The following is a 27,500-nucleotide window of genomic DNA, read 5'->3' on the forward strand; positions in this document are numbered from 1 at the left end:
TCCTTTTCACGTCAACTAGAGCCTTTTAAATGTATTGAAGTGTAGTATAGAGTTGTTTCGGAATATAAATCTAAAATTCCCATTCATTAAGCACTGTTCTCACGTCACCACTGTTTCAAAGGCCAAAAAGATGCTTAAGTCAGTTTTTATCAATGTTTTTTTTTTTCCTCCTGACAAAAATTCAGTTCATTTTTTTTTTTTTTTTTTTTTTTTTGGGGGAGAAGCCTGTCTTACGGAAAATGAAACCAAGTGATATTTCAACATACACTTCTATCCTGATGTAAGTTGAGAATATTCTTTCGATGGAATTTCCTTTGTCTATCTATCTACCTATTTATCAATCAATTAATCTTCAAAACTATTCACCAACCAAACTCCCTGAAAACACACTATATAAACCAGCTGCAAATATATTCCCTCTAAGGGAGGCCATCCCTCGGTGTTCCCGCCACTCCCCCTTTCACTTACCTCCTCTCTGGACGATCTAATTCTTCTGACGGCGAGGAGAAGATTGCAAAACTTTCCATCCGTTTTGCCCTCCCGTGCCTGAGGTTAGAAAGGACGAAGAAGAGGAGGAAGAGGAGGAGGAGGAGAGATGTGAAAATCTAATATTAAAACTGGTATATTTGGCAAGAGCTTGAAGGTTTAATGGTGGTGCTTGTCTGGCAGGAGTGAACGAGTAAGTAATCTAGTTTGACAGTTAAAAAAATCTGTCTCTCTTTTTTCCCAGTTATTCTGTCTGTCTGTCTGTCTCTGTCTCTGTCTCTCTCTCTCTCTCTCTCTCTCTCTCTCTCTCTCTCTCTCTCTGTCTGTCTGTCTGTCTGTCTGTCTGTCTGTCTGTCTGTCTGTCTGTCTGTCTGTCTGTCTGTCTGTCTGTCTGTCTGTCTGTCTGTCTGTCTGTCTCTCTGTCTCTCTCTCTCTCTCTCTCTCTCTCTCTCTCTCTCTCTCTCTCTCTCTCTCTCTCTCTCTCTCTCTCTCCCTCTCATGCAAACACAAATACACGCCATGGACTGCCCATAAATGACAAATAAATTAAAGCTGCACATCTAAAAGGCAGAGACTCAAACATTTTTCCCAAGCGTCGAGAATGGCGGGTGATATTTTTACTTCTCATTGTCCTCACTGTAAAAATTTCCATCCCTACAATAAAAACACAGAGTAAATGTTCTAACCGGTACGATATAAGAAATGACCTTGAACACCTGTATTTGTTTCGGTTTTATTACAGGAAAGTGTGATTTTGACGGTCTTTCAGGTGTTTGTTTCTGTGTGTGTGTGTGTGTGTGTGTGTGTGTGTGTGTGTGTGTGTGTGTGTGTGTGTGTGTGTGTGTAATTCATCTCGGGCGCCTGCTGGTCACCCAGCCAGTCTTCCCCATTACGGAGCGAGCTCAGAGCTCATAGACCGATCTTCGGGTAGGACTGAGACCACAACACACAACACACACCGGGAAAGCGAAGCCACAACCCCTCGAGTTACATCGCCTACCTATTTACTGCTAGGTGAACAGGGACTACACATTAAGAGGCTTGCCCATTTGCCTCGCCGCTCCGGGACTCGAACCCGGCCCTCTCGATTGTGAGTCGAGCGTGCTAACCACTACACTACGCGGTGTGTGTGTGTGTGTGTGTGTGTGTGTGTGTGTGTGTGTGTGTGTGTGTGTGTGTGTGTGTGTGTGTGTGTGTGTGTGTGTGTGTGTGTGTGTGTGTGTGTGTGTGTGTGTGTGTGTGTGTGTGTGATTTATTTTTGCCTCTAAACAAGTGTGTGCAAAATGTTAATGATTGTTTATGTCTAGAAACAACAATAACAACAACAAAAAAATGTAAAAATTGCCAACAACAACAAAACCAACAACTAGAACATCAACAAAATGCAACAACAAAGTAACAACAAAACCAACACCGCCAACAACAACAACAACAATAAAGCAACAACAACAATAACAAAAACGGTAAGAAGGGTAATGACGAACGGAAAACATGAAATCCTATTTTGATGAACATATTTATTCGCTTCCACATTTTTATTTACCGTACCACAATCCTAATTTTGTTTCAACTCCCTGTCCCTGTCCCTCTCCCTCTCCCTCTCTCTCTCTCTCTCTCTCTCTCTCTCTCTCTCTCTCTCCCTTTCCCTCCCTCTACCCCTCTCTCTCTGAATTTACTCCCCCTTCCCCGTTTATTTGTTTTCAAGCCTATCATTCTACGTGTTCTCTGTTTCCTTAATGTTTCCTTCCTCCTCGCGTTGCTTCGTTGCTTCATCCCTGGTGACTTGTATTTCCTCTCGCTTACGGCGGTTTTATGTGAATTTTCCAGTAAAACCTGAGGCGATGGAAGAAGGAAGGGATATCAAAGGGAAAATGGGTGCTACTCTAGTGTTGTTGATTCCACGGTATACTTCGGTTTAGACTGCTACGCCCGTTTTAACTTGTACTTCGACTTCTATTGCTGCTACTACTGTTATTGCCACTGCTTTCATTCTTACCTCCTCTACTGCTGTGCTTATGTTAACGTTTTCTTCCAGTTACTGATGATTGTAATGGTGGTGGAGCTGGTGATACTGCTTCTACTAATACTATTACTATCACCACCATCACTACTGAATCAAATGGCACTAATACTATTCCCATCACCACCACTACCACTACCACCACCACAGCCGCCGCCTCGTCGGGTTCAGATGTCCATTACTGATTACCCGCGTCCGAGTTCGTCCCCGCGATCGTTTCCTCGTTAGCAGGATCCAACAAACTGCCCCGCTGCTTAATTTCCCAGACTGAACACATTACAAGTTGGGACGAGCGTTGTGGAAGGCGGGAAGAGGTAGAAAGGGAGCTGAAGAGATTATGGGCGTCTGGAATGGTATGATGTTGCTAGGAGATTTGGAATGTTTGGAATGAGGCTACAATGGGTGGATGTGTTCCTGGAAATGTCTGGAATGAAGTTTGCAATGGGAATATTTGGAGAGGGATTACAAATGAGTTATGTTACTGGAAAATGGTTTAGAATGTCTGGAAAGGGTAGATATAATGAATTCCTGGGATGGTTTGGAATGGGGTTAGCAATGGGAGTACTGTTTTATGGGTTTGGAATATCTGGATTCGGTTATGTATGGGTTGATTAGTTCCTGGAATGATCTGAAGTACAGTGTTGTTGGAAAATTATTTGAAATATTTGGAATGGGATTAAAAGATAGCTGTATTGCTGGAAGAAGCAGAGCATTGGAGTTTATAATTTGTTTATTAATGGGTAATATTACGAAAAAGGGAATTAAAAATGTCTGGAATTGGTTGTTAATGGATTGAGGTGTTGCTAAGAGTGTGGAAAATATAAAATAAGAGTTAGAAATGGTCTGCCGTTGTTGATAAAGGAGCTGAATGTCTTTAAAAGAGTTAGTATTGAGCTGATGTGCTCCAAGAAGACTCTGGAAAGGAGGTAAGTTACCAATAGGGTAATGCATTCCTGGAGGAAACTTCGTGTGGCTGAGGTAAGAAAAAACTTTGAAGGTGGATTTATAAGGCTAAAACAAAAGCCTAGACTAGAGTTAACGATGATCTGTAAGTGTCTAAGAAACTAAGAAAAGACTATAGGTTAGTAAGAGTTAGTCAGACTGTTGGTAAATACTAAAATTTTTCTAATGGGATTAAAATCAAATGTGTGTTTATTGGAGTGTTGAGAGTGGCAGTGATAGTAGATTGGAATGGCTGAAAGGCTGGCGGAATGGAGAGACTATAAAGAAACTTGGAAAGAGTTGATGGTAAGTTAGATGAACGAGGTGCTGAAGGACTCAAGATACTTTTGTAGAGAAGGTCGGCAGGATCGAAATAGAGTTCATGAGATTTATGGGGGATTGGTGGGCGTTTAGGGACGAATGGATGTTAAAAGCTTATAAGGAATAGTGGTAGATATTTTTCATGTAATTCCTTTGGTCTTTGCATTTTTTTTTTTTTCAGAGCATTCATTTAAGTATATTTTTCCCTTTTATTCGATTATATATACGACATCATCTCTTGCACAAAAAATAACAAGCTATAAAATAATATAAGGTGAGAGAATGAAGACAAGCATTTATACTTTTTATCGTCATTATGGCATTTCTGTAATAATATTGTAGTTACAGTGGGTCATTTTCTTATACTTTCTTTTTGCCTCCTCGCTTACTTTCCCCATTATCTCTTGCATAAAAAAATAAATAAAGTTTACAATATAAAATTACGTGCTTTGGGGTACGAGGGGTCTCCAAGCGCACGGGTTCGAATCCTGTCCACGGTCCGAGTGTAGGTTGGGCTTCCTCACTCGGGGAAACGGTTTCCTAGCGTGTGGGCTTTGAGACAGGAGGTACCCCAAAAAAGTATCTCCTTTAGCCCATAAATTCCCGTGAAAAGCCCACGTGGTATAAAAAAAAAAGGAAACAAGACGGGCATTTCATATAACAAGTCCTGACGATTAAGGTGATACAAGCAGCCAATCCTCGCCTTGAACTTACAATGCACGAATTTCCTCGCATGAGTTAGTATAGTCCGAAGGCATAACAACGTATAATTAGAGGTAAGAACTTCACGACACTGACTTGAACTTGGTCTCTCTCTCTCTCTCTCTCTCTCTCTCTCTCTCTCTCTCTCTCTCTCTCTCTGTTTCTGGTATATTTTTTCCTTTTTTTTTGTTTCTGAGGGTGTTTTATGTTGAGTCTGTCTGTCTGTCTGTCTGTCTGTCTGTCTGTCTGTCTGTCTGTCTGTCTGTCTGTCTGTCTGTCTGTCTGTCTGTCTGTCTGTCTGTCTCTCTCTCTCTCTCTCTCTCTCTCTCTCTCTCTCTCTCTCTCTCTCTCTCTCTCTCTCTCTCTCTCTCTCGTTTATTTAATCACTGCCACTTTGAAGCTTCACCAAAAACACATAAATCGCTGGTGGTTGTGGGGAGCAACTATTTCTTTCACCAGGCAGAGTTAACCAATATTTCAACGGACACGGCAAGAAATGGGCAACGTTTCACACGGACATTTACATCATAACGAGGGAAAACTAATTGAACGCCAATGTCTCCAAGTGAGCAGAATCAACGTGGCCATTCTCTTTTTTTCTATTATTTCTCATCACAAAAGCAACTTCAATTAAGGGAAAACTATATTATCGGCTCATTATAGATTGCATTTCGATTCCTTTCAAACCGACGACTTATAAAACGTGCAGAATGAGTGAGCATTCAGGAGCCAGACATTTCCCGTTGTTCTTTATGTGGATAGACAAAAATGAGGAGGAAAAATAGGCAGTCGGAAAGAGTTGGGACTACGAGGAACATGAAAAAACTGGAAGAAACGTGAAGAAACCGTATGGAATAGGAAATACAAAGTGAAACAGGGAGACAGATATACAGACAGACGGTCAGAGACAATGAAAAAGGCTAGATTTAAACACAGCACAAAAAGACAGACAGAGACAAACAAACAAACAAACAGACACAGAGTACAGAAACTTTTAGAGTAAGAGGGCAGTGACAGAAATCTGAAGAAAGACACAAAAAAGAAAGAAAACCTGTCAGGAAAGTGATGGAAAAGTCTGCAAGGATGCTGAGGAAGTCCATCCGCGGAAACGACTGAAGGACACAAAGAAAGACTGAGAAATATGTGGAAAGACAAAAAAAAAAACAAAGGACATAAGAAAAGCCTGAGAGAGAATACAAAATACAAAGAAAACAAAGAGACAGAAAGAAAAAGAATAAAAGAGACTGACATAGGAAAAAAGAAAATAAAGGAAAACAGAGAAAGACTGAGATAAAAAATATAAAGCATAAAAAAAGGAAGACAGAAAGAAAGACTGAGAAACTGAAAAAAGACAAGGGATAAAAAGGAAAAAAAAAATAAAGAGAAGGAGAGAGAGAGAGACTGGAAAAAAGACCTACATTGACTGAGGGACAAACAAACACAACAAAAACTGAGAAAGACTGATGGATGAGTGAGAGGCGAGACTGATGGATGAGTGAGGCAGGAGGGGCAGGTAGTATGATAGGTGCTGGGATGAATGGTGCTGGATGGATGCTGATGGATGGATGATAGTGGATATGAACAAAGCTGATGCTGAGTATACGAAAGACCAGGAAGACTGCGGGGTACGTGTAGGCAGGGGTAACTAATTAATTATCACTCACGCTGGCAAGGGGAGGTGACCTGATGGAATGGAGGGAGAAGAGAGAGAAGGAAAGATGGCAAAAAGAGGACAAGAGGAGAGAATATAGATAAGAACAAGTAGACAGAAGGAACAGAAAGACGGGTAAGAGGAGAAAAGGAGGGAATAGAGAGAAGGACAGGAAGGAGAGAAGAGAAATATGTGTAAGAGGAAAAGAGGAGGAAATAGAGAGAAGAAAAAGAAGATGGAAGGAATAGAAAGCTGGGTAAGGGAAGGAAAGAGAGAGAGATGGGTGAGAGATTGGTAAGAGATGTAACAGAGAGAAGTGGAGAAGAGAAGAGGAAGCGATGGAAGTAGTAAGAGAGGAAAGAAGAGAGAAGTAGCCTTGAGAGGAGAATAAAACATGATATATGAAACGGATAAATGATAAACGTAGCAGTTAAAGTGAAATGAATACGGAGAATAGCAATTAACTACCTTTAGAAATGCTGCTGTAAGTATAAATACAAGCTTAACTATTTGTATGATGTGTTACTTATATACATTTATCATAAGGGATTATACTTTTGATGTTGTGTGATATGAATTACTGTGTGAAAGCGGGACATAAGAAAGGAAATGAAAAGGAGGTATTCATAAATAGATCCGTACTGAACACATAATACGAAACTTCGGAGTCGACAACAAAAGGAAGCAAAGTAGGATATAAAAGTAGGACGAACTGATAGAAAGGAGGCATGCATAAAAAAAATACGCACAGAAATAACATAAACATCGCTTTATAAGAAATTAATACAAAGAAAATACGAAACTACTATCTATTCTCCTCCTTGCAGTAATTATTGTACGTTATGTAATGCTATCTAACACTAAGAAAAATATGATAGTATATACAAAAATGATCTTAATGATTTCTTAAGATACGCAAGTGCATACGTATTAAACATATACAAAAATATAACAGAGATGAGCAAGAAGAGGAAGTGGCGGTGGTGAGAGAGGAGGAGGATAAGAAGAAAAGAAAAAGAAAAAGAAAACCGAGGGAGAGGAACAAACAAGAACATGACACACAAAAGCAGGCAGCTGGTATGTGCATTATTGAGAGCAGTGGTGCCGCTGTGACCGTCTTTTTGTGTCGGTGTGTGGTGACCTTTAGTGGCTGTGGACGTGTGGGTCTTGTGATTGATCCCCGACGCAGCAGTCTATAAGTCTTCGTCGCGAGGAACTGCGGGGACCTTCAGTATTGCACCAGATAACACTAGCACTGCCCTCCTTTCTGTTATTTCATCCTTCCGAACACTTGCTTCTTTTTACCCCACCCCCCTCTCTCTCTCTCTCTCTCTCTCTCTCTCATGAACGTCTCAGGTTTTTGAGTGTGTAAGGGACAATCAAACAAGACTCCCAAAGTAATGACGTGCAAACAAGTGAAACGAATGAAACTTCTACATCACTTCAAACATAATTGCTTCTTTGATTACCACACGAACACACACTGTGATCAACACTTTCCTCCATCCATCCATCCATCCATCCTTTCCTCCGCTCGGTGTTTGAGGAAAGCAAAACGAACCATCCTGTTAAATTCCCGGCATTGTATTGTTATTGGGAGGTGGAAGTGCAACCATCCAACCTTCCAACCATCCAGGGGGTCAGACTTTACCTGGGACCATTGCACGCGCTTCCATCTCCCTCTCGTTGTGCTTGCGAGAGGAGAACCAAACGACAAGACTTGCAGGGAATGACCGCATGCGTCCCTCAGTGGTTCGCGGAAAGGGTTTGCAGATCGTCGCCCGCCTCCGTTGCCTTTATTGGGTTTAGAAGTTACTCAAGCACCAACGAGCACGAGTTTCTGATGGCGCTGATGGCGGTGATGGTGGTGATGGCGGAGGGAGCGTGCGGATGGGAGGGGGCAAGCGCCATGAAGGAAGTAATGAAATCCTAGAGCGCTGAAGGTCGTTGATAGGAGGTTGTGTGTATGAGTGGTGATAGCGACGCGGGGAAGAGGGAGGGAGTTAACAAGGGTAAGAGACACGAGAAAGAGAGAGAGAGAGAGAGAGAGAGAGAGAGAGAGAGAGAGAGAGAGAGAGAGAGAGAGAGAGAGAAAGAGTGAACGAGACAAAATAAAGTGTTGGAGAGAGAGGAGTAAAAGTTCGGTGTGTGCGTGTGTATGTGTGTATGTTTGTCCTTCCTTCTAACCCACAGCTTCTCCACATTCCACTGTCACTCGCTCCACATTCCTCCATCCACCCTCCCAAACATTCCTATTGACCTCATTACCACTACACCACACTCCACTATCACCCCCTCTGCTCCTCCACAAAGCTAAGACACCAAGGCCCCTGTGCTCGACTAATGCAGTGCTATTCTCGCAACATTATGTACCGACCATCTCGAGTCTCCAGCACTAATAGCAGTGTAAATATTATGTGTCTGGTGCGTTTTGAATATTGCGTAGTGGTGTAATGTCTGCTGTTTGCTATTTTGTGATTATAGATGGTGAGATAGGGAAGATTTGGAAATAAGTTATGAATAAATGGTTTTGATTTTTATCCGACGTGACGTTATGAATAGAGGTGATATGAAATGGAGGCAATATAATAAGGGATGTTTTTCCTTTGAAGTGATGATACTTAATATGCAAAGTATAGAAGGAAATAAGTAATAGACCTTTTATCTTTATCCCCCCCCCTCTCTCTCTCTCTCTCTCAACAGCAAATCATTATAGGATTGAAATCTTATGTGTGAAGGATCTGAATGACTGAAAAATTACTATGTTTTTTCTTTTTTTTTTTTTTGTTAGGGATGCATTAGTCACACAGCTCTCACCCATGTTCAGCCAGGGTTCCTTTTAGCAAGGTGAGCCATACTGGTATAGTGAAAGGTTCCTATCAATCAAGGAGAAAGGGACTACTCTATCATAAGTGGTAAGTTAGCCTTGCATGTCACTCAGGCCTGAATTACCTTTATCTGGAATTTTACTATTACGTAAAGAGAAATAACCGAGGTATTGTGAAGGATTCTTTATTCTAGTCTTTTCCAAGTGAGGGATGAGTTAAATCTACTGGTCATGAAAGGTAAAAGGTTAATCTAGACAGTACAAAATGAGATAAACTTGTGCATACGTGCTAAAACATACTAAAATATAAGAATAATGAGAAGGAGAAGGAGGAAGTGGCGGTGGTGAAAGATGAGGACAAGGACAAGAAAAGAAAAATTGAGGGAGAACGAACAGGAACATGGCAAACAAAAAAAAAAGAGGTACAGGTTAATCTATACAGTACAAAATGACAAGCTAAAAAAAAAAATAAAAAATGAGAAATAGCAAAATTATATGAATGTTTATAATTCTAATAGAGCATAGAGTAGTTAGCATAATAAAGGTAACATTCAAAAGTACATACATCAAATGAATAATAATTGCGTGAAATATCCTGTGTGTGTGTGTGTGTGTGTGTGTGTGTGTGTGTGTGTGTGTGTGTGTGTGTGTGTGTGTGTGTGTGTGTGTGTGTGTGTGTGTGTGTGTGTGTGTGTGTGTGTGTGTGTGTGTGTGTGTGTGTGTGTGTGTGTCGCAATAATTCGGTATAAAATCTCTCTTTTACAATATTCGGTAGAGACAATGAAAGACATGAGTAGTGTTTAGATTTAGCCTTTTGGTTTCATCTCTAGCGTTTTTGTGTCGTTTCTTTGCTTTTTATTTAAACAACCTAAATTTAACTTGTAAGAGACAAATAAACAAAGATAGTATTGGTATATAGAGGTAGCCATATTCTATACATAGGTTCCCATAAAAAGGTCTGAAGGTCTATTATTTATTCCAGGTATCGTGTTTTCGTATTCTTAACCCTTTTAGTTCCAAGACGCGTTTCCATATTCACTCTGGTTACTATTGCTGATCTTAAACAGTTGCAGAAATTTATGTGAGGGATTAAAATAGAAAAGAGTCTGGCTTTTAATCATTCGACCTCCATAGATCCTTCCTAATGTCAATAAAATGGTCTAATCGTGCACAAATCTCAATATAAAAATGTGTCCCAGTATTGAAGGGATTAAGAACCTTTCGAAATCAAGTGATCACCATACCTATTAATCTTCACCATTCATTCCATGCGGTAACAATCAATTACTTCATCATTATTATCATCATCGTCATCATTTACCTTCCATTTCTTCTATTCACGTCTCCGGAATGCTTATCAATACAAAAATTACTCTATGGAAAAAAAAAAAACGTATATAATCAATAAAAACTAAATTATCAGCGCCATTTCTAGCAGTAAGACTAAGTGGTAGTAGCAGTAACAGTAGAAGCAGCAGCAGAAGTAGCAGAAACAGTACGACCTCCCACCATCTCCACCGCCACCATCAGCAACAACAACGCGTACTTACTCAATAATACAAAGACACTGAGGGAAGAAAGATAGAAACATATATAAGAGCCAAAAGTGACCACCACAGCCCAGCGCAACACTCTTCAGTCCTTAAGTTCCATTTTGTGTCCTTTATATCCTGAGCCTGTCTAGCGGTCACACCCAGAGAGAGAGAGAGAGAGAGAGAGAGAGGGGGGAGAGGAAGATTTTCTCTCTCTCTCTCTCTCTCTCTCTCTCTCTCTCTCTCTCTCTCTCTCTCTCTCTCTCTCTCTCTCTCTCTCTCTCTCTCTCTCGTAAGCCGCTTTGAATCGAGAAATAGTGGTCTGTATTTGTACACTTCCTTTGTTTTCTTATACTCAATAATCTTAAGGAGGAGGAGGAGGAGGAGGAGGAGGAGGAGGAGGAAGGAGGAGGAGGAGGAGGAGGAAGAGATGAAGGAGGACCAAGACAATGGAAAAGAAAAGGCTAAATTCGGAGGCAGAAAAATAACACATAGAATAAAGACGAAGAGACAATAAAGAAGAGAGCAAACGAATGGGAAGATAGAGAAGACGGATGAAGAAGAATAGAATCAAGGAAAGAAAAAGGCAAACGGTGATAAAAAAAAAAAAGGTGAGAAACGAGGAGAGAAAATAAATGACGAGATTACAGAAACACACAATACTGAAAGAAAACAATAAAGAAAAACTTGTAAACGGACGAAGCTGAGACATAATAAAGAGGAAGGAAAATAAAGATGGACAAGAACAAAGCGAGAAGACAATGGAGATGAGGAGATAATGGAGATGGGAGGAGAGAAAAGAAAAGAAAGTAAGAGGATGAAAATAAAGGATGATGGAGAGTAGGAAGGCGAAGAGGATAAACGATGTTGATGCATGACTAAAACAAGATGGTAGAATATGGAGGAGAAGGAGGAGGAGGAGGAGGAGGAGGAGGAGAAGTTTAAGTGAGAGAACTAAAGAACTTAACTCCATATCTAAAGGAACAAAAGGAAACAAAATATGAGGACTAACAAAAAAAAAACGCAAAAAAATGAGAAAAAGAAGAAAGAGACAAGAAAAAAAACAAGGTCATGAAGGAAATGGGAAGAAAAATGAAAAGAAATTAAACGATGATGAAAATAACAATAAACAAACAACAATGCCTGATTCTGTATTTCCTTCTTTCTGCGACTTGACTTCTTTTAAGAGGGAGATTTCAAGACATTTGTCCCTGACTTTTAGCTAACTCTATTAATCTTTTAAATAACTGGCAATCAAGTGGACTTTTTTTTATATTTTTAGTTGGCCAGTTTCCCCTCTTTCATAAGGGAAAATAGATAAAATAAACAGCCAACATTAATAGAAAGTCACATTTCCCCGCACAACGTCCGCTGCTGACTAAACTGGGAGTGATAATGAAAACTCAACTGAAACCTAACCAATAAGAGACGTGAAACATATTCGCTGCCAGACAAGTGAGATATGCATGAGGTCAGGATCTGCTGCCCTCGGGAAATCTGTCGGCGAGCAAGGTGATAGAGAGATAGTGCGAGGGACGAGGTGTGAGAGACAAGCTGACAGGCGGAAGCAAGAGAGGCAGGCTTAGAGAGGCAGGTTGAGGAGTTATCTACCAGGAAGATGAGGCTTAAGAAGATCAGCAGCTTCACCCATTATTGAGGTCACGCATGGATCGTATTAGCCAAGGCCTTCAAGTCTGCTGGGAATGAAAATCGTACATATTCAAATGATTAATGCTTTTGTTCTTAGTTCCAGCAAGGTGAAGGATAAATGTTTCCAGCTTTTAGGTACAGGTGCAGATTATTAAAGTTTTTGGTTCTAAGTTATAGCAGGTTCAAGGATAAATGGTGATGGTGCTTAGGTGCTTAGGTACAGATGCAAATGATTAATGCTTCTTCTTCTTAGGTTCAGGAAGATGAAGGATGAATGGTCCGGTTTTTTGGTACAGATGCAAAATGGTTAATGTTTCTGTTTCTAAGGTACAGCAAGTTCAAGGATAAATGTTTCCGGTTTTCAGGTACAGATGCAAATGATTTACGTTTCCCAGTTCTTATGTTCAAAGTGGGCCAAGAATAAACGTTTCCGGTTCTCAGGTACAGGAACGCCAAGGACAAAGATATAAAACAATTTTCGGCTCACAGTTACATTCATTACTAGCGGAAGTACTAACGCGTTACTAATTCAAGCAGAAAATGGAAAGGTCATATCCAAACACTTTCACAAATTACGAGGAAGTGAACAGAGAAAAGTACAAAAGAAGTGCCGGTTAGCGTATACAAATAAAAAAAGTAAATAAAAAAAACAAAAAAAACAGAAGCAATAATTCAGGCGAGATTCCCACAAGACGACCATAACAAAGCCTTCAACCAATACTTTACCATTGTGACTAAGGCAGACTTCGCCATTACCTTAACCTGAGAACATAGCCGTGGGGATGAACAGGAATATACACACCGCAGTAAGCACGTCACGGAATTGCTTATAAAACACACAATATTATATGACAGTTTTAAATGCCCGCCATTATGACATGCATGAAAACACAGCTCGTGGAATATGTGGCTTGAAAAGTTTGGACAAAAAAATAAATAAAAATGTATGCAGGTTAACATTAAACTATGGAAATAATGTACCGAAATAAAATACATGTATCACGTGTGTGTGTGTGTGTGTGTGTGTGTGTGTGTGTGTGTGTGTGTGTGTGTGTGTGTGTGTGTGTGTGTGTGTGTGTGTGTGTGTGTGTGTGTGTGGCGGGACGCAGAGACAAACACGTCGCCGCTTCATTGGCCTTGCCCAACACTCACACCGCCGTTAATTGGTGCACAAGTTTTAATGAAGGATCAGGATGGAGGCCGTAAGACTCTAACTCCGTCCTAACTCATGATAACACAGATTGGACGCCCCGACGCCACCACCACCGCCACCACCACCACCACCATTACTCTCTACCAAGGCCAAAGTTTCCCACGGACGGACGAAATTTTCCACAAGAGCGACGTAAAGAAAAAGAGCAAGATTGAGGTTCACTTATGACAAGAAAAAGACAAGAAAAAGAAAGACAATAAAAAAGTTAGTAACACCAAACACTAAGACGATAAAAGCCGCAACATAATCATAACCAACAACAACAACAAATAATGATAGTAATAATAGTAATAATAATAATAATAATAATAATAATAATAATAATAATAATAATAATAATAATAATAACAATAACAACAACAATAATAACAATAATAATAATAATGATAATAATAATAAGGCTTCAATAACAGTCCATTTGCAGGCATCCGAGGCCCCATATGAGGGAATAATGAGAGGCATTAGTAAGTGAGAGCCTGCATTACACACACACACACACACACACACACACACACACACCTGTTAGTCATGCATATCTTGTTACTTGATGTGTTAATGGCACCGTACTGTGTGTGTGTGTGTGTGTGTGTGTGTGTGTGTGTATTTATCTATCTTTAATTATCTATCTTATCTATTTATGCATGGAAATGAAAGGAATAATCAGTTTTTCCTTTATTCTTTTAAAAGACTACAGTATGAAAAATTACCAAATGTTATCAATTATGGGAAAAACCCGTCTAGTAGGGAGAAAATTATTGAGTCTGTTTTTGTGTATTAGCAATTCAAATGATCTTACCGTAACTATTAAGTCTATAACAACAATCATTATTTTTGCAGCTTACATTAGAATTTGATTTACATCAGAAATATTAATTGGTAATCTTGAAAATCGTGCACTCTATCAGTCATGTACAGACATTTATAATCTTGCAAAGTCTTGCGAAAATTCAATGATGACGAATTATCTCACTGCCTTTATCTCTAAAATGTCCATGAGTATGTATAAGATCAATACAAGAATGTTCTATAAACACCGTGACATCCTGCCTTCCTCTTATCCCATCACAATCATTCAGACTACATAACACCTACTGTTTCTCCAGCCTGCATGAAAGAAAACAATTTTAGCTTTTCTATATGTGTTTACAGTCAACACATAATCTATGAGCACTCTAACAGCCTTCCTTACTCTTCTGTGGCAGGGGAGTGGGGCGTGTGCTGGTCGGAGCGAGGGTGCGGCCTGGGCAGCGAGGAACGGACAGTATGGTGTGCTGATGCCAGGGGACGGCCGCTGCCACCCACCCTCTGCAAGGACGCCGATCGCCCCCCTAACTCCCGCTCCTGCTACACCAGCTGTCCGGGTAAGTAATGTTGCTTGCACTACTTCTATTTCCACTAATCCCACTAAGAAACGCCATGCTGGGACGATCACCACGAATAAACTCGGATATGCACGGTACTTTTTATGTGTGGGAGGTTGCACTGTGCCAGTAAACTAGTTCTTTTTAGTCGTTAAAAACACGCCATGCTAGCGACCATCACCATTATGAATAAACTAAGATATGTACTTTTTATGCGTGCAGGAGAAAAAAAAAGAAGACGCTATTCTGCAGCTTCAAAAAACAATGCTAAACTCAAGAGAAAAAGTCCAAAATGGAGAGCGATACAAAGAAGGGGTGGTTTTCACAAGGCGGGGTATTCATTCCGAGAAATACATTAGCTGAAGTCTGTGATTGTGGGCGATTTTTGTCAGGTTTTTCTGGGATATTCGCAGAGTGGTGATATTTTTGGCCTCAAGCACCTTCTCCAGGGACACGAGAATGCAGCGCTATTGTATACAGACGCACAAAAAAGGCATCACTAAAGAGACTCAACCAAATGGAGTGCTCACGGCAGCGGGGATAATTCCACGGTGCAGGCCTCAATAAATATGATATGCATGCAATAAACGAATTTGAAAGGTAGACACGCACACACTGAACACACCACACAGGGACACACGAGAGAGAGAGAGAGAGAGAGAATAATTCAGTTACACTATATATGAATGCAAATATGACCTGACTCAACAGGATAAACCTTCTCCTTGATTAAATAAAAACGACTGCAAATTGTTACTTACACGCGAGGATAGTGGAGATTACGGGGAACAGGTAGAGGAGATAATTCAACCTTGGTGCGTATTAGCACAAACATTACCTGACTCAACACTATAAGACTTCATGAGAGATTAAGATACAAGTTCTTCCTCACGCACAAATATAGCGAGTCAGGAACAGGTGTCTTTGTCATGAGCAGCAGAGAAAAATGTTTAGCCTCAGTACGTATTAGTATAGACATGATAATCTTAATTCACGTTTTTTTTTTTATCTTTATTCAAAACCTTTTAATAGAATAGCGATCCGGTATAACTGACCCGAATCGTTATATTATTGCAACTTACTCGGCAAATAAATTATAAACTAACCTTGGAAAATAAACCTAGATTAAATAAGCTTACTGATGGATAATAATAAAAGAACAAAGTAAAGATTTTCCTCACACAGAAGGCAGAAAGGTAGTGAGAAAGCAGATGATCTTGAATTTCTTAAGAACAAATGAAAAATATTCAGTGTTGGTGCGTATTAGCACAAACATCACCTGACAAAGAACAATAAAAGTTGATGAAAAATTATCTGGATACAAGAGCGCATACAGAGTTAGTAGGACAGAAGCAATGGTTAAGTTTGTCAGAAATAGATCGAGATACAGTTCACTCCTGCTGATTATTGGTACAGACACGATCAGAGAAAACATGGTGACGAAAGATTTAAATTTCAGATCATACTCGTACAAATAAGAGATAATACGTCAGTAATATATGTCTTTACTTTGTCAGGAACAGGTAGAGAGGAAACTTGGTCCTTTAGGTTGTAGAAAAGTCGCAACATGACAACACAAAACTCAATAATACGAAAAAAAAAGATTGAACATATAAAAAAAAAAAATGATATAAAAGACAAAAGACAACTTCATGCAACAAAAAAAAAAAAAACAGTTCATCTTAAGTTCTTCAGGAATAAATAGAGATAAAATTCAGTTGTAGCGCTAATTATTACGAACATCACCTCACTCAGCACAATAACACTTGATGATGAAAGATAAAAATGTAAGATCATCCTCATGCAAAAACGTAGTAAGACAGAAACAAAAATGGTCTTAAAATCGTCATCATTATGTTCTGTGCTGCACGTGACCCTAACTATCACTTTATCTACTTCGTGATATACTGCCGCTACTTCAAAAAAATAAAATAAAATAAGGATTGAGTAGAACTAATTAAATATATGATAATAACAAGTGACTATAAAAGATATAACAATAAAATAATAGATAAATAGATAAAAATCATATAACAGAAAATAAACAGAAAAAATATATAACAGGACGAAAAAAAAAAAAAAAACGTTTATTTCCAGCTTATAAAAGTTGACGGATGTAGATAGATTGATAAATAGATAGATAGATAGATAGATAGATAGATAGATAGATAGATAGATAGATAGATAGAGAGAGAGAGAGAGAGAGAGAGAGAGAGAGAGAGAGAGAGAGAGAGAGAGAGAGAGAGAGAGAGAGAGAGAGAGCAAATAACAATACCGTAAATGCATGCTGAAAAATATTACGACGCTGGGGGAGTGACATCCGATCCTCCACTGACGCAACCATTTTTCATCCCTCTAAAGAAGCAAAGAATAAAGGAATCCTCACATCTCCTTTCTGAGGGAGATATGGGTGGTGGGAGGGAGTGAGAATCGAAGTGTCTTTATCTTCTGTGTTAGCTAGGTGACAAAACAACTGTCGCCTAACCAAAGCTAACCTAAGTAAAAACCATCGTCTCATTCCCCACAGTGAAGCCGGTGGAGCTAAAGTCATCACCATATTCCTTTTTTGTCTTGCTGCGTCGTGGTAGTGACAGTGAATGAGGTGGGAATGGATTTCAATGCTCCATCCTGCACTTAAACCCTTCAATACTGGGACATATTTTTTATCTTGACATTTGTGTACGATTAGACCATTTTATTTACATTAGTAAGGATCTATGGAGTGCAGAAGATTAGTGGCCACAGTCTTCTATATTTTAACCCCCACGTGAGTTTCTGAAGCTATATAAAATCACTAAATAGTAAACAAAATTAATATAGAAACGCGTCATGGTACTGAAGGGATCAAAAGCAAATCTGGTTTATTGCTCCCTTAAATAAAGGGTCAATAGCAAGCCTTAGAAGATTAGTTACATGAATAGTTTGCCCGATCTACTTGCCTATAAGAAATTGAGGGTAAGTAAGCATACGTACAATACACAAGGGACTGCCATTTGTAGACTGCTTGCATTTTTTTTTTTTTTTTTTTATGATCTAACAGCTTCTTTTATATTCTTGTTTATGGTATTGCACCTCCCTTTTGCAGTTTCCTTTCCGATTTTACAGTTTTATTTACGATCTAACAGCTTTCTTTTGCAGTTTCCCTTATGATCGTGCAGCTTCCTTTACTCTCTTAAACGATCTTGCTACTTCCTTCACTATTCTACACCTGTTCTTTGCACTTTCCCTTGGGACCTTACAGTTTCCTTAATCTTACTGTAACCTTCCTTGTGATCTTACAGCCTCCCTTATGATCTTGCAGCTTCCCTTATGATCTGATGTGCTTAATAAGGCATCATCGAATCCCCTTTGTCTGGAGGAGGCGTGATAGACAGAGTTAGGAGCGGGGGTCTCGAGGCTCATCACGAGTCATGGATGCTAATCAAATATCGGAGCTCGGATCGATACGTCACTCAGAGGCCCACGCAGAATACTTAGCATAATGACACTGATTTGAGGTAAAGCTTTAGCATTCATGAATGTAAAACTGTTTTCCACCCAAGTCCTGGGACACGTGAAGAAGGCAGCGATGGGTAGAAGATATGGTTGGTAAGATGCCTTTTATTTTATTTTATTTTGTTGTTATGGTTATTCTTGCTGTTGTCTCCATTGTGAGTGAGTGACAAAGCGCTGATAGGATTAATTTCTCTTATTGTCTTTTCTTTTTGTGGGAGGAGGATTATATTCAAACCAAAAACTGTTTATTGGATAACTTACATTTATAAAACAATGGTAAGATTTCTTTTTATTCTTTATCTTCTTTACCTTTTACGAAGAGAAAGTGTTTGTGTTGTGTCCAAAACAAGGAAAGAACTACAGAGAGCACGATTAAAAAACATATATTGGTAAGATTATTAGGTATTTATCTATTTCATTCTTGTTATTATCTTCCATATTATTTTTCTTTAGATGAAGAAAGTATCATTGTCCTTCAATCTCACCAAAAAGGGGTTAGTTGGAGGAAATAGAGAACGATTAAAGAAAAAAAGAGGTAGATAGAAATTTACTCACTCATCTTCCCTATATTGAGAGAGAGAGAGAGAGAGAGAGAGAGAGAGAGAGAGAGAGAGTGTGTTTGCGCCCATACTAAGCAGAGTTAGTTAGAAGGAATTAGAGAGAAAGACTGATTAATTGACTGATTGAATTAATAGAACTGAAATAACAGGATCATATGGTGCAGAATACAGTCTCTCTCTCTCTCTCTCTCTCTCTCTCTCTCTCTCTCTCAGATACAAGAAACGGATGGAAAAACTTGAACACAGCGGGACAAGACTGTGAGCGCCCGGTGTTTTCATTATGGAGGAAAGCGAAGCGAAAGACAAATATATACGAGGGAATACAAGCCGTTGACTCCACCCTTGTCTTGTCCTCTGAGCGAAAACAACGAGAGCAAGAGCAAAGAGAGAGAGAGAGAGAGAGAGAGAGAGAGAGAGAGAGAGAGAGAGAGAGTCATTCCCATACGAGTAACCCTACCTCTCTCTTTCTCTCTATTTTCTCCCAAAGTAAATAGTTTTTTTTTTTTTCCTAGATTCTTTGCTTTTTTCTCTCTCCATCCGATTTTGTTCTCACTTTTACACCCTCCCGCCTCCTACACTCCACCCTTTTCCCTCTCTCTCTCTCTCTCTCTCTCTCTCTCTCTCTCTCTCTCTCTCTTGCTTTACATTTTTTTCCTCTCTCTGCCCTCCTCCCCTTTAACAATGCCTCCCTTCTACTATATCTAACTTGCATTTCTCTCTTCCCTTCTTCCCTCTTTACATGTCTCTCTTCCCCTACACTCCGCGTCTCTTCCTCATACCCCTTTCCCACTCCATATTCAGATAGATAGATGGATAGACAAATGGTTTTTCGCTGACCATGTAAATGAAAATAATGGAGTTAATTATTTTGAGTATAAAGGCATCAGAATAACAATTATAAACGGAAAATTCGATGAATGAAATGTAATAACAAAACTGGCAAAGGAAAATAGTGAAAGAAATCTTTGGTACATTTCAATATTTTTTTTTCAGTAATAAGCTCTCAGACTATTATTATTATTATTATTATTATTATTATTATTATTATTATTAGTAGTAGTAGTAGTAGTAGTAGTAGTAGTAGTAGTAGTAGTAGTAGTAGTAGTAGTAGTAGTAGTAGTAGTAGTAGTAGTAGTAGTCGTATGTAGTAGTAGTAGTAAAATAGTAGTCGTATATAGTAGTAGTAATCGTATGTAGTAGTAATAGTAGTAGTAGTCGTATGTACTAGTAGTATAGTAGTCGTTTGTAGTAGTAGTATAGTAGTCGTATGTAGTAGTAGTAGTAGTAGTAGTAGTAGTAGTAGTAGTAGTAGTAGTAGTAGTAGTAGTAGTAGTACTAGTAGTAGTAGCTGCTGTTGTTTGCTGACAAAAAATCTAAGCAAGAAAAGAATTTGATTTTTCTATTTAAAAAAAAAGAAAATATTTTATAAAAGACTAATTAAATCCAACCTAAAATGAGACACACACACACACACACACACACACACACACACACACACACACACACACACACACACAATCTAGATAAGCAGCCAGTTTTTTTTTTTTTCCCTTCTCCTTTTTTCCCTCAGACTCAACGACCAAGAAGGAAAGAAAAGTATCTAGTGAACATTCCCATCTCAATTATTCGCTAGTTTTAGTTTGTATCGGAAAATTTTAGTAATCCAATCTTGTATGCTTTATTCCAACCTCTCGTTTCTCTCTCTCTCTCTCTCTCTCTCTCTCTCTCTCTCTCTCTCTCTCTCTCTCTCTCTCTCTCTCTCTCTCTCTCTCTCTCTCTCTCTCTTCCGTTTCCTTACGATTCATTTCATTATTTTTCTCCATTTTATTTTCTTATTGGTGTTTCTCTCCCTCCGCTGTCACCTCCCTCTGCCTTTGTTTCACCTTTATCTTCCCTCCTCCTTATTTACTTCTCTCTTCCTGATTCAGCATACTTGTTTTTCTTCTTTCCTTTCCTAGCTTGTTAACTTCTCCTGTATTTTTGTTCTTCCAATTCCTGATCTTCCTCTTTCCTTTTACTTATTTTTTATCTTTTTCCTTCTTTCCTTTCAGTTCTTCCTTCCGCAATTCGTTTTACTTTTATTTCTTCGGATATTCCTTTCTCCTTCCTTCCTTTGCTAACTCAAGCAATTTTTTTTACTTCTTTTTTTTATCCTTGCTTCACTTGCTTCTCATTTCCTTTTCTTTTTTTCTTTTTTCTCAGTTCCTCCTTTCACAATTCCTTATACTTATATTTCTCTCCATTTTCCTTCTCCTTCCTTCCCTTGTTAGCTCACGTCCATTTTTTGTCGTTTTATCTTTGCTCCACCTTACCTGCTCTTTCTCTTCATCTCTTTTCTTCTTTCTTCTCATTTTCTTCTTTCGGATTTCATTATACATCCATTCATCCTCCTTTCTCTGCCTTGTTAATTCGCCTTTTTCCATTCTGTTTTAGCATTTCTCCACCGACTTCTCTTTTTTTTCTTTTTCTTTCACGTCGTTTCTCCTTTCCCAATTTCTTCTTCCACGATCCATTATACCTCTATTCTCCAGCATTTCCCTCTCCGTTCCCTCCTTTTATTTTGCCTCTTGTTTAATAAATTCTGCAGCTGCTTCTCCACCCACTTTTCATTATCTTTTTCTTACATGTCTTCTCTTCTCTAATTCCCTCATCCACAATTCAATACACGTCTATTCCTCCACATTTCCCTTCTCCTTCCAACCTTGCAAATGCGCATCCTCTTTTCTTTCCTTGTCCTTTCTGTTTTATCCTCACTCCACCTCTCCTACTCCACCTGCTTCTCCTATTACCTCCTTTCTTTTTCCTTCCCTCCCTCCTTCCCTCGCGTCCTGCCAGCAGCTGCTCTTTCCTGGCAGAGTCGCTGGATCGTGAACACTACAACCAGCCAGGGAAAAAGCAAATTCAACCGGAGGGAAGTGAAGGAGTGTCCGATATGGGTTTCCGATATTTGTCCTGTGGCAGTACTTCCCTGCACCTGATTCACGGCCGGCCCTGGGAGGAGAGGAGTGAGGAGAACGAGTACACCATGTGAGGAAGAAAGAAGGAGTAGCGAAAGGAAACTGCAGTCATGGGGGTTTTCTGGTGCTCTGGAAAGGTACTGGTTTGTCGTTTAACTAGACGGGGTGAGTGATAAGGACAGGGTAAGGGAGGAAGTGAGGGTGGTAGTGAGGGGGTTTTGCAGTCGGGGTTACTCGTATTTGTGGTGTTTTGGGAAGGTATTGGTTTGTGTGTGCTTAGCTAGAGGGTGGGTGAGTGGAAGGTAAAGAATAAAGATGGAAGGAAGAATATTGGTCAGTTTAGCAGTGAAGGGAATGAGTTAAGGGTGAGTGGTAAATAAAGGGAAGAAAATATAAAAACACACACACAAAAAAAAAAAAAAAAACATGCATGGGTTGCGATACATAAACAAAAGGAAACGGAAAGCAATAAAGATAAGCCGTAGGTAAAAAGAAGATAAAAATAAAACTGCTAATCTGGAACGACCCAATAATCACAAATAAAAACGAAATAAACGACAAACCAAGCAATTTCCGTGATAAAAATATCGGAATGGCATGAGAACTCCGAACATACGTCAATTAAACCCAATACGCTTCTGACGTGTGTGTGTGTGTGTGTGTGTGTGTGTGTGTGTGTGTGTGTGTGTGTGTGTGTGTGTGTGCACCTAGCAACACACAGGGTACACTCTTCAAGTTTCCTGTTCCTCTTTATCTTACCATTGTGAAGAAAAAATCAAGCTAATCAGAGAAAGTCATGGTGATATTGGCTTTCTTACCTTTCCTCATTATAATTCTCTCTCTCTCTCTCTCTCTCTCTCTCTCTCTCTCTCTCTCTCTCTCTCTCTCTCTCTCTCTCTCTCTCTCTCTCTCTCTCTCCCTCTCTCTTCTTGGGAATAAATTATGAGGCAATTTTTTTTAGCTCACTCCTGCGGGAAATCAAGGTAAAGCTGTACAGTTTATTTTATATTAAGGTGATGCGGTTTAAGGCTGAGAGGATAATACGCCTGACGCAACGATGGTGTGTGTGTGTGTGTGTGTGTGTGTGTGTGTGTGTGTGTGTGTGTGTGTGTGTGTGTGTGTGTGTGTGTGTGTGTGTGTGTGTGGATAGGGGTTGGGGGTGGGAGAGGTGGAATTAGAGAAAAGGACGCTGCTTTGGTTTGTAAATGATGAAAACTAAGAAAAACAAAGGATATATAAATTGTCTGAAAATAATGCGGAGTTGTTGTCTTTTTATTGCTGTTTTTACTTTTACTTCTTCTTTCCTCCCTTCAGCCTCTTCTTCAAATTTCGTTTCATTCTTACTTTTTAGTTCTAACGCTTCTTCCTTCCTTTCCTTATCACCTTTCATCTTTTTGTTATTGTTGTCGTTATTCACAATTCTTACTCTCATTTATTTCACATATATTTTTTTCTTAAACTGTAAATTTCGTACCATTCTTACATTCATAACTACTATTTTTTTCTTCCTTTCTCAGCGTCACTCTTCTTTTCCTATTCAAATTCTGTGTGGTAACATTATTTCCATTGTTTCCTCTCCCTTCCTTAACAATCTTATTCTCTTCTTATTTTCTCCTGGTCCTTTGTCAATCGCCTCTTCCCTTCCCTTCCCTCCTCCTCCTATTGCTGCCACAGTCTGTATAAAAACTATCCATCAGGAAATGTTTCAAGAGGGTTATGTAAAAATATTCCTGTGATTTGTGAAGAGGAAAATTACAAATCGGCCTTTTTTTTCTTACTTTGCCATACGTTCCTTCTACTCAGGCATTTTTCCCCACTTTTCATTTTTCCTCCGATCATATTTTCTTCTATTTTGTGTTTGTGTCTCCTCTACGATTTCGTCTTTCTTGTCGTCGTCGTTCCTCCTCGTCCTCCTCCTCCTGCTTCTGCTTCTAATAAATAAACAAAGACTGGTAAGGAAACACATCGCCAGATTCATGTTCAACTCTTTTTTTTTTTTTTTCAATACTTCCATCTTACATTTCTTTCTACCCTATTTTTCACGACATTTCCTCCTACTCTTCCTCCTCCTCCTTCTCCTTCTACTCTTCCTGGTTTCCCGCTCTCCATTTCCAAGGAGCAGCGTGTCTTTGTGTCTGGAAGAACTATTTCCTGCTCACAAACCCGCGGAAGTTCATTTATAGAGGGACGCAGGAAAGGAGGAGAAAAGGGAATGAAGGAGAGGCGGGCACGGGAGGTAAGGTGAGAAGAGGAGGAGGAGAAGGAGGAGGAGGAGGAGGAGGAGGAGGTAGGAGTGGAGGAGGTGAAGAGGAAAAGGAAGGAGGAGCGGGAGGAAGGAAATGTCAACGGAGGCGAGGTGGAGGAGGAAGGAGAGAAGCATTTGTGTCAGGGCAGTGAAGAGAAAAGGGAGATGATGGATGCTGGAATTATTAATACACTGAGAGAGAGAGAGAGAGAGAGAGAGAGAGAGAGAGAGAGAGAGAGAGAGAGAGAGAGAGAGAGAGAGAGAGAGAGAGAATCTTTTACCCACTTGAAAAAAAAAAATAGTATTACATCCCATGCTGTTTCTAACTGAGTATAAAATTAAAGCACAGAGAGAGAGAGAGAGAGAGAGAGAGAGAGAGAGAGAGAGAGAGAGAGAGAGTAGAGAGAGAGAGAGAGAAAGAAATAACGAGAAGAGAGAGAGAGAGAGAGAGAGAGATGCTGACCATCTTGTATAGAGAGAGAGAGAGAGAGAGAGAGAGAGAGAGAGAGAGAGAGAGAGAGAGAGAGAGAGAGAGAGAAACATGCATTTGCTCTTAAATATACGAAAACTAACAAAAAAAAAGAGGTATGGAAAAAGAAAAAGGAAATAGAATAGAATAATCTTCCTACTCTGAAGCGCAAAATCGTGTGAAAAATCTACACTGAAACTGGATTATTCTTCACAGATTTGGTCTCACTCACTACTTTCTATAGCCTTCCACGTGGTTCAGCTTTTTTTTTTTTATAACTAAATTTACAACGATTCTTTTCTATATATACTTTTCACTGCGTTTATTTTTGTCTTATTTTAACATTTTTTTCTTATATTCATGTATGTACGCCATTATTATATTTACATTTTTTTTAAGCAAGAGGGGAAACAAAAAAAAAAAAAGGGCCCACTTAATAGTCAGTTCCTTAGAGATCAGCATATATATAACATCTTTATCTCTATACATCCTTCCATTCATTCATTTCTACAGATTGACTTTTCCCAGCATATTTCAGTCACTAAGTATGTGTATCCCTGTATATATCAATGGAGTTGTCTAATTTTCCACCATATTGAGATCTTGAACTCATTTGGCTGTCCTGTATGTGTGTATGTATTCACCTACCTATACTGTTTATGAATTTGCATGTACTTTCTTGTTTTTAAAGTGTCAATCTACTTATCCACAAATTAACGTATTTACTATCTACCAATTTACATGTTTTCCTTTCTTTAAATTATCTATCTACCAAGCTTCCTATACACTGAACTATCCATCTATCTAGTCATCTACTTCCCCATCAACCTCACTCGTCCTTCCATCCATCAAGAAGCACGCAATCTTCTCCTAACCACAGACACATCAAACTCTGGAATTGAAGCAAATGTTAAAAGGGCGAAATAACTGTTATTACCGGGGTGGAGTGAAGGGAGACGTTAAGATGACGGTGAAATAATAAGGAAGAGTCGGGTGTATATTTAGGACGAGATGACGGAAAGTAAGAGTGAGAGAGGAGAAGCGTAGGAGAGAGTGTGAAGAGAAAATGAAAATTAGTGAAAATGTTTTTTTTCTCCTTTTCTATATCAATATGTTGATATAATAACATGATGCTCTATTTTTTCTTTTAGTGAAAATACATTACTTGAATTTCCATCATCTTGTACAGTACAGAAAAAAATTGCCTTCCGTATTAAGAATGTACTTTATATTTTCATTTACCTTACACTGTATAACGAAAATCTCTCTCTCTCTCTCTCTCTCTCTCTCTCTCTCTCTCTCTCTCTCTCTCTCTCTCGTCCCTCCGGCGTTTATTTCGAGAATTGAATAAAACACGAGCCAGTGCAAATAAGAGCTCTCATTAGTCCACGAAACAGCGAAAAGAAGATAGGAGAACGTTGACAGCCTCGGCAGGAAAAGAAAATGAAAAAAAAAAAAAGAAACAGGATGGACGACGCAAGGAGGGGCAGGATAATGAGACAAACAAACAACACTACACCTGTGGCTGCGAGGAGGAGGAGGAGGAGGAGGAGGAGGAGGAGGAGGAGGAGGAGGAGGAGGAGGAGGACGACGACGATGACGAGGACGAGGACGAGGAGGAAGAGGAGGAAAAGAGTAAAAACATGAGGAGAGCTTTAGAACAGAAATAAAGGAGAGCAGAGAGAGAGAGAGAGAGAGAGAGAGAGAGAGAGAGAGAGAGAGAGAGAGAGAGAGAGAGAGAGAGAGAGAGAGAGAAACATCCTTGACTGTACGAGTCGCTTAAGGAGAAAGTCTGACTAGGAGTTAAGGGAAAGTTGTGTCTGGGTGCAAGTGTGGCTCGGAGAGAGAGAGAGAGAGAGAGAGAGAGAGAGAGAGAGAGAGAGAGAGAGAGAGAGAGAGAGAGAGAGAGAGAGAGAGAGAGAGAGAGAGAGAGAGAGAGAGAGAGAGAGAGAGAGAGAGAGAATGAGAGGTAGGAAGGGGGAACTTTTCGATAGAGAGGAGAGGAAAAAATATCTAAGTCTAGGAAAGACGAAGGGAGGTAAAAAAGTAAGTGGAGAAGGAGAAAGTTCTGTAACTACGGACAGAGAGAGAGAGAGAGAGAGAGAGAGAGAGAGAGAGAGAGAGAGGGAGGGGGAGCTCGAGCGGTAGTACGGGTCAGTGAGTGCAAGTTTTGTGGAGAAGAGGCAGCAAAGGAGGTGAAATATTGCGTCTGGGAGGAGCGAGCAGCCGTGAAATAAGCAATAAAAGTAGACCTGAGAGGCTCCGCGTGGTGGCCGGTGATCTGTGAAGGAGGAGGAGAGAAAGAGATAGCTACGTGTATGTGTGTTGGGGAAGCGCATAGGTGGGTTGGTGTTATTTAGTTGGATAATCTACAAATTCTTTCACAGTTTTGTTTACTTGTTAACATCCAAAAGAATGAAAATGAATACCAAGGGCAAAAGATGAGAGGAACGGAAAGAACATATAGTTAATTTGTTTCTTTTTCGAGGCAAGAAAAGTATCTTAAGAAACAATTACAATACATAATGAAGTTCGGAAAATTTACAAATAATCGTTGAAAAAAAGGGTTCTCATAGTCAAAGTGTTAAAAGATATGCTATGCCCTTAATTTTGGATAAAGAATTTTCACTTATATTGTTTTCCCAATCGGTAACTTAAGTGTGCTTTTTAAATCCAGCGTTTTAGTTGCCTTAGATCAGAATACCTTTGGATCAGAAAGAATATACATACAACAATCAGTAGACATGAGACGGATTAGTTTAGCCAGTACAAAAGGTAAAAAGAAAAGGAAAACAGTAAAATAAAATTAGATACTCCTATAACCCAACAAATAAAGAATGCTGAAAAAAAAGGACAAATTACCCACGTATTACTGCATTGATATTATAACTCAACAAAAAAATATATATAAAAAAACCCTCAAGCATTACATCAATTTTCCTCTCCTGTCAACCAACACTAACAAAACAATTACAAACCTGAACAATAAACTGATGTCAAGAACGCAGCATTACGGTACCATTAAAAACATCAAAACAACGACACGAGAGTTTCACCACTTTGACGGCA

General features: G+C 39.4%; 1 protein-coding gene across 2 annotated transcripts in view; it reads left to right on the forward strand.

Moving 5' to 3' along the window:
• The window catches only part of LOC123515523 (thrombospondin type-1 domain-containing protein 7B-like), a 531,642-nt gene that overhangs the window by 264,728 nt on the left and 239,414 nt on the right, over positions 1 to 27,500 (forward strand). For both annotated transcript variants that reach the window (XM_045274226.1, XM_045274227.1), the window contains exon 3: positions 14,547 to 14,705. In XM_045274226.1, the coding sequence (XP_045130161.1) occupies positions 14,547 to 14,705 (159 nt within the window). The remainder of the gene's footprint in view (positions 1 to 14,546; positions 14,706 to 27,500) is intronic.

The sequence above is a fragment of the Portunus trituberculatus genome, chromosome 39 (genome assembly GCF_017591435.1).
Source record: "Portunus trituberculatus isolate SZX2019 chromosome 39, ASM1759143v1, whole genome shotgun sequence".
Classification (NCBI taxonomy): domain Eukaryota; kingdom Metazoa; phylum Arthropoda; class Malacostraca; order Decapoda; family Portunidae; genus Portunus; species Portunus trituberculatus.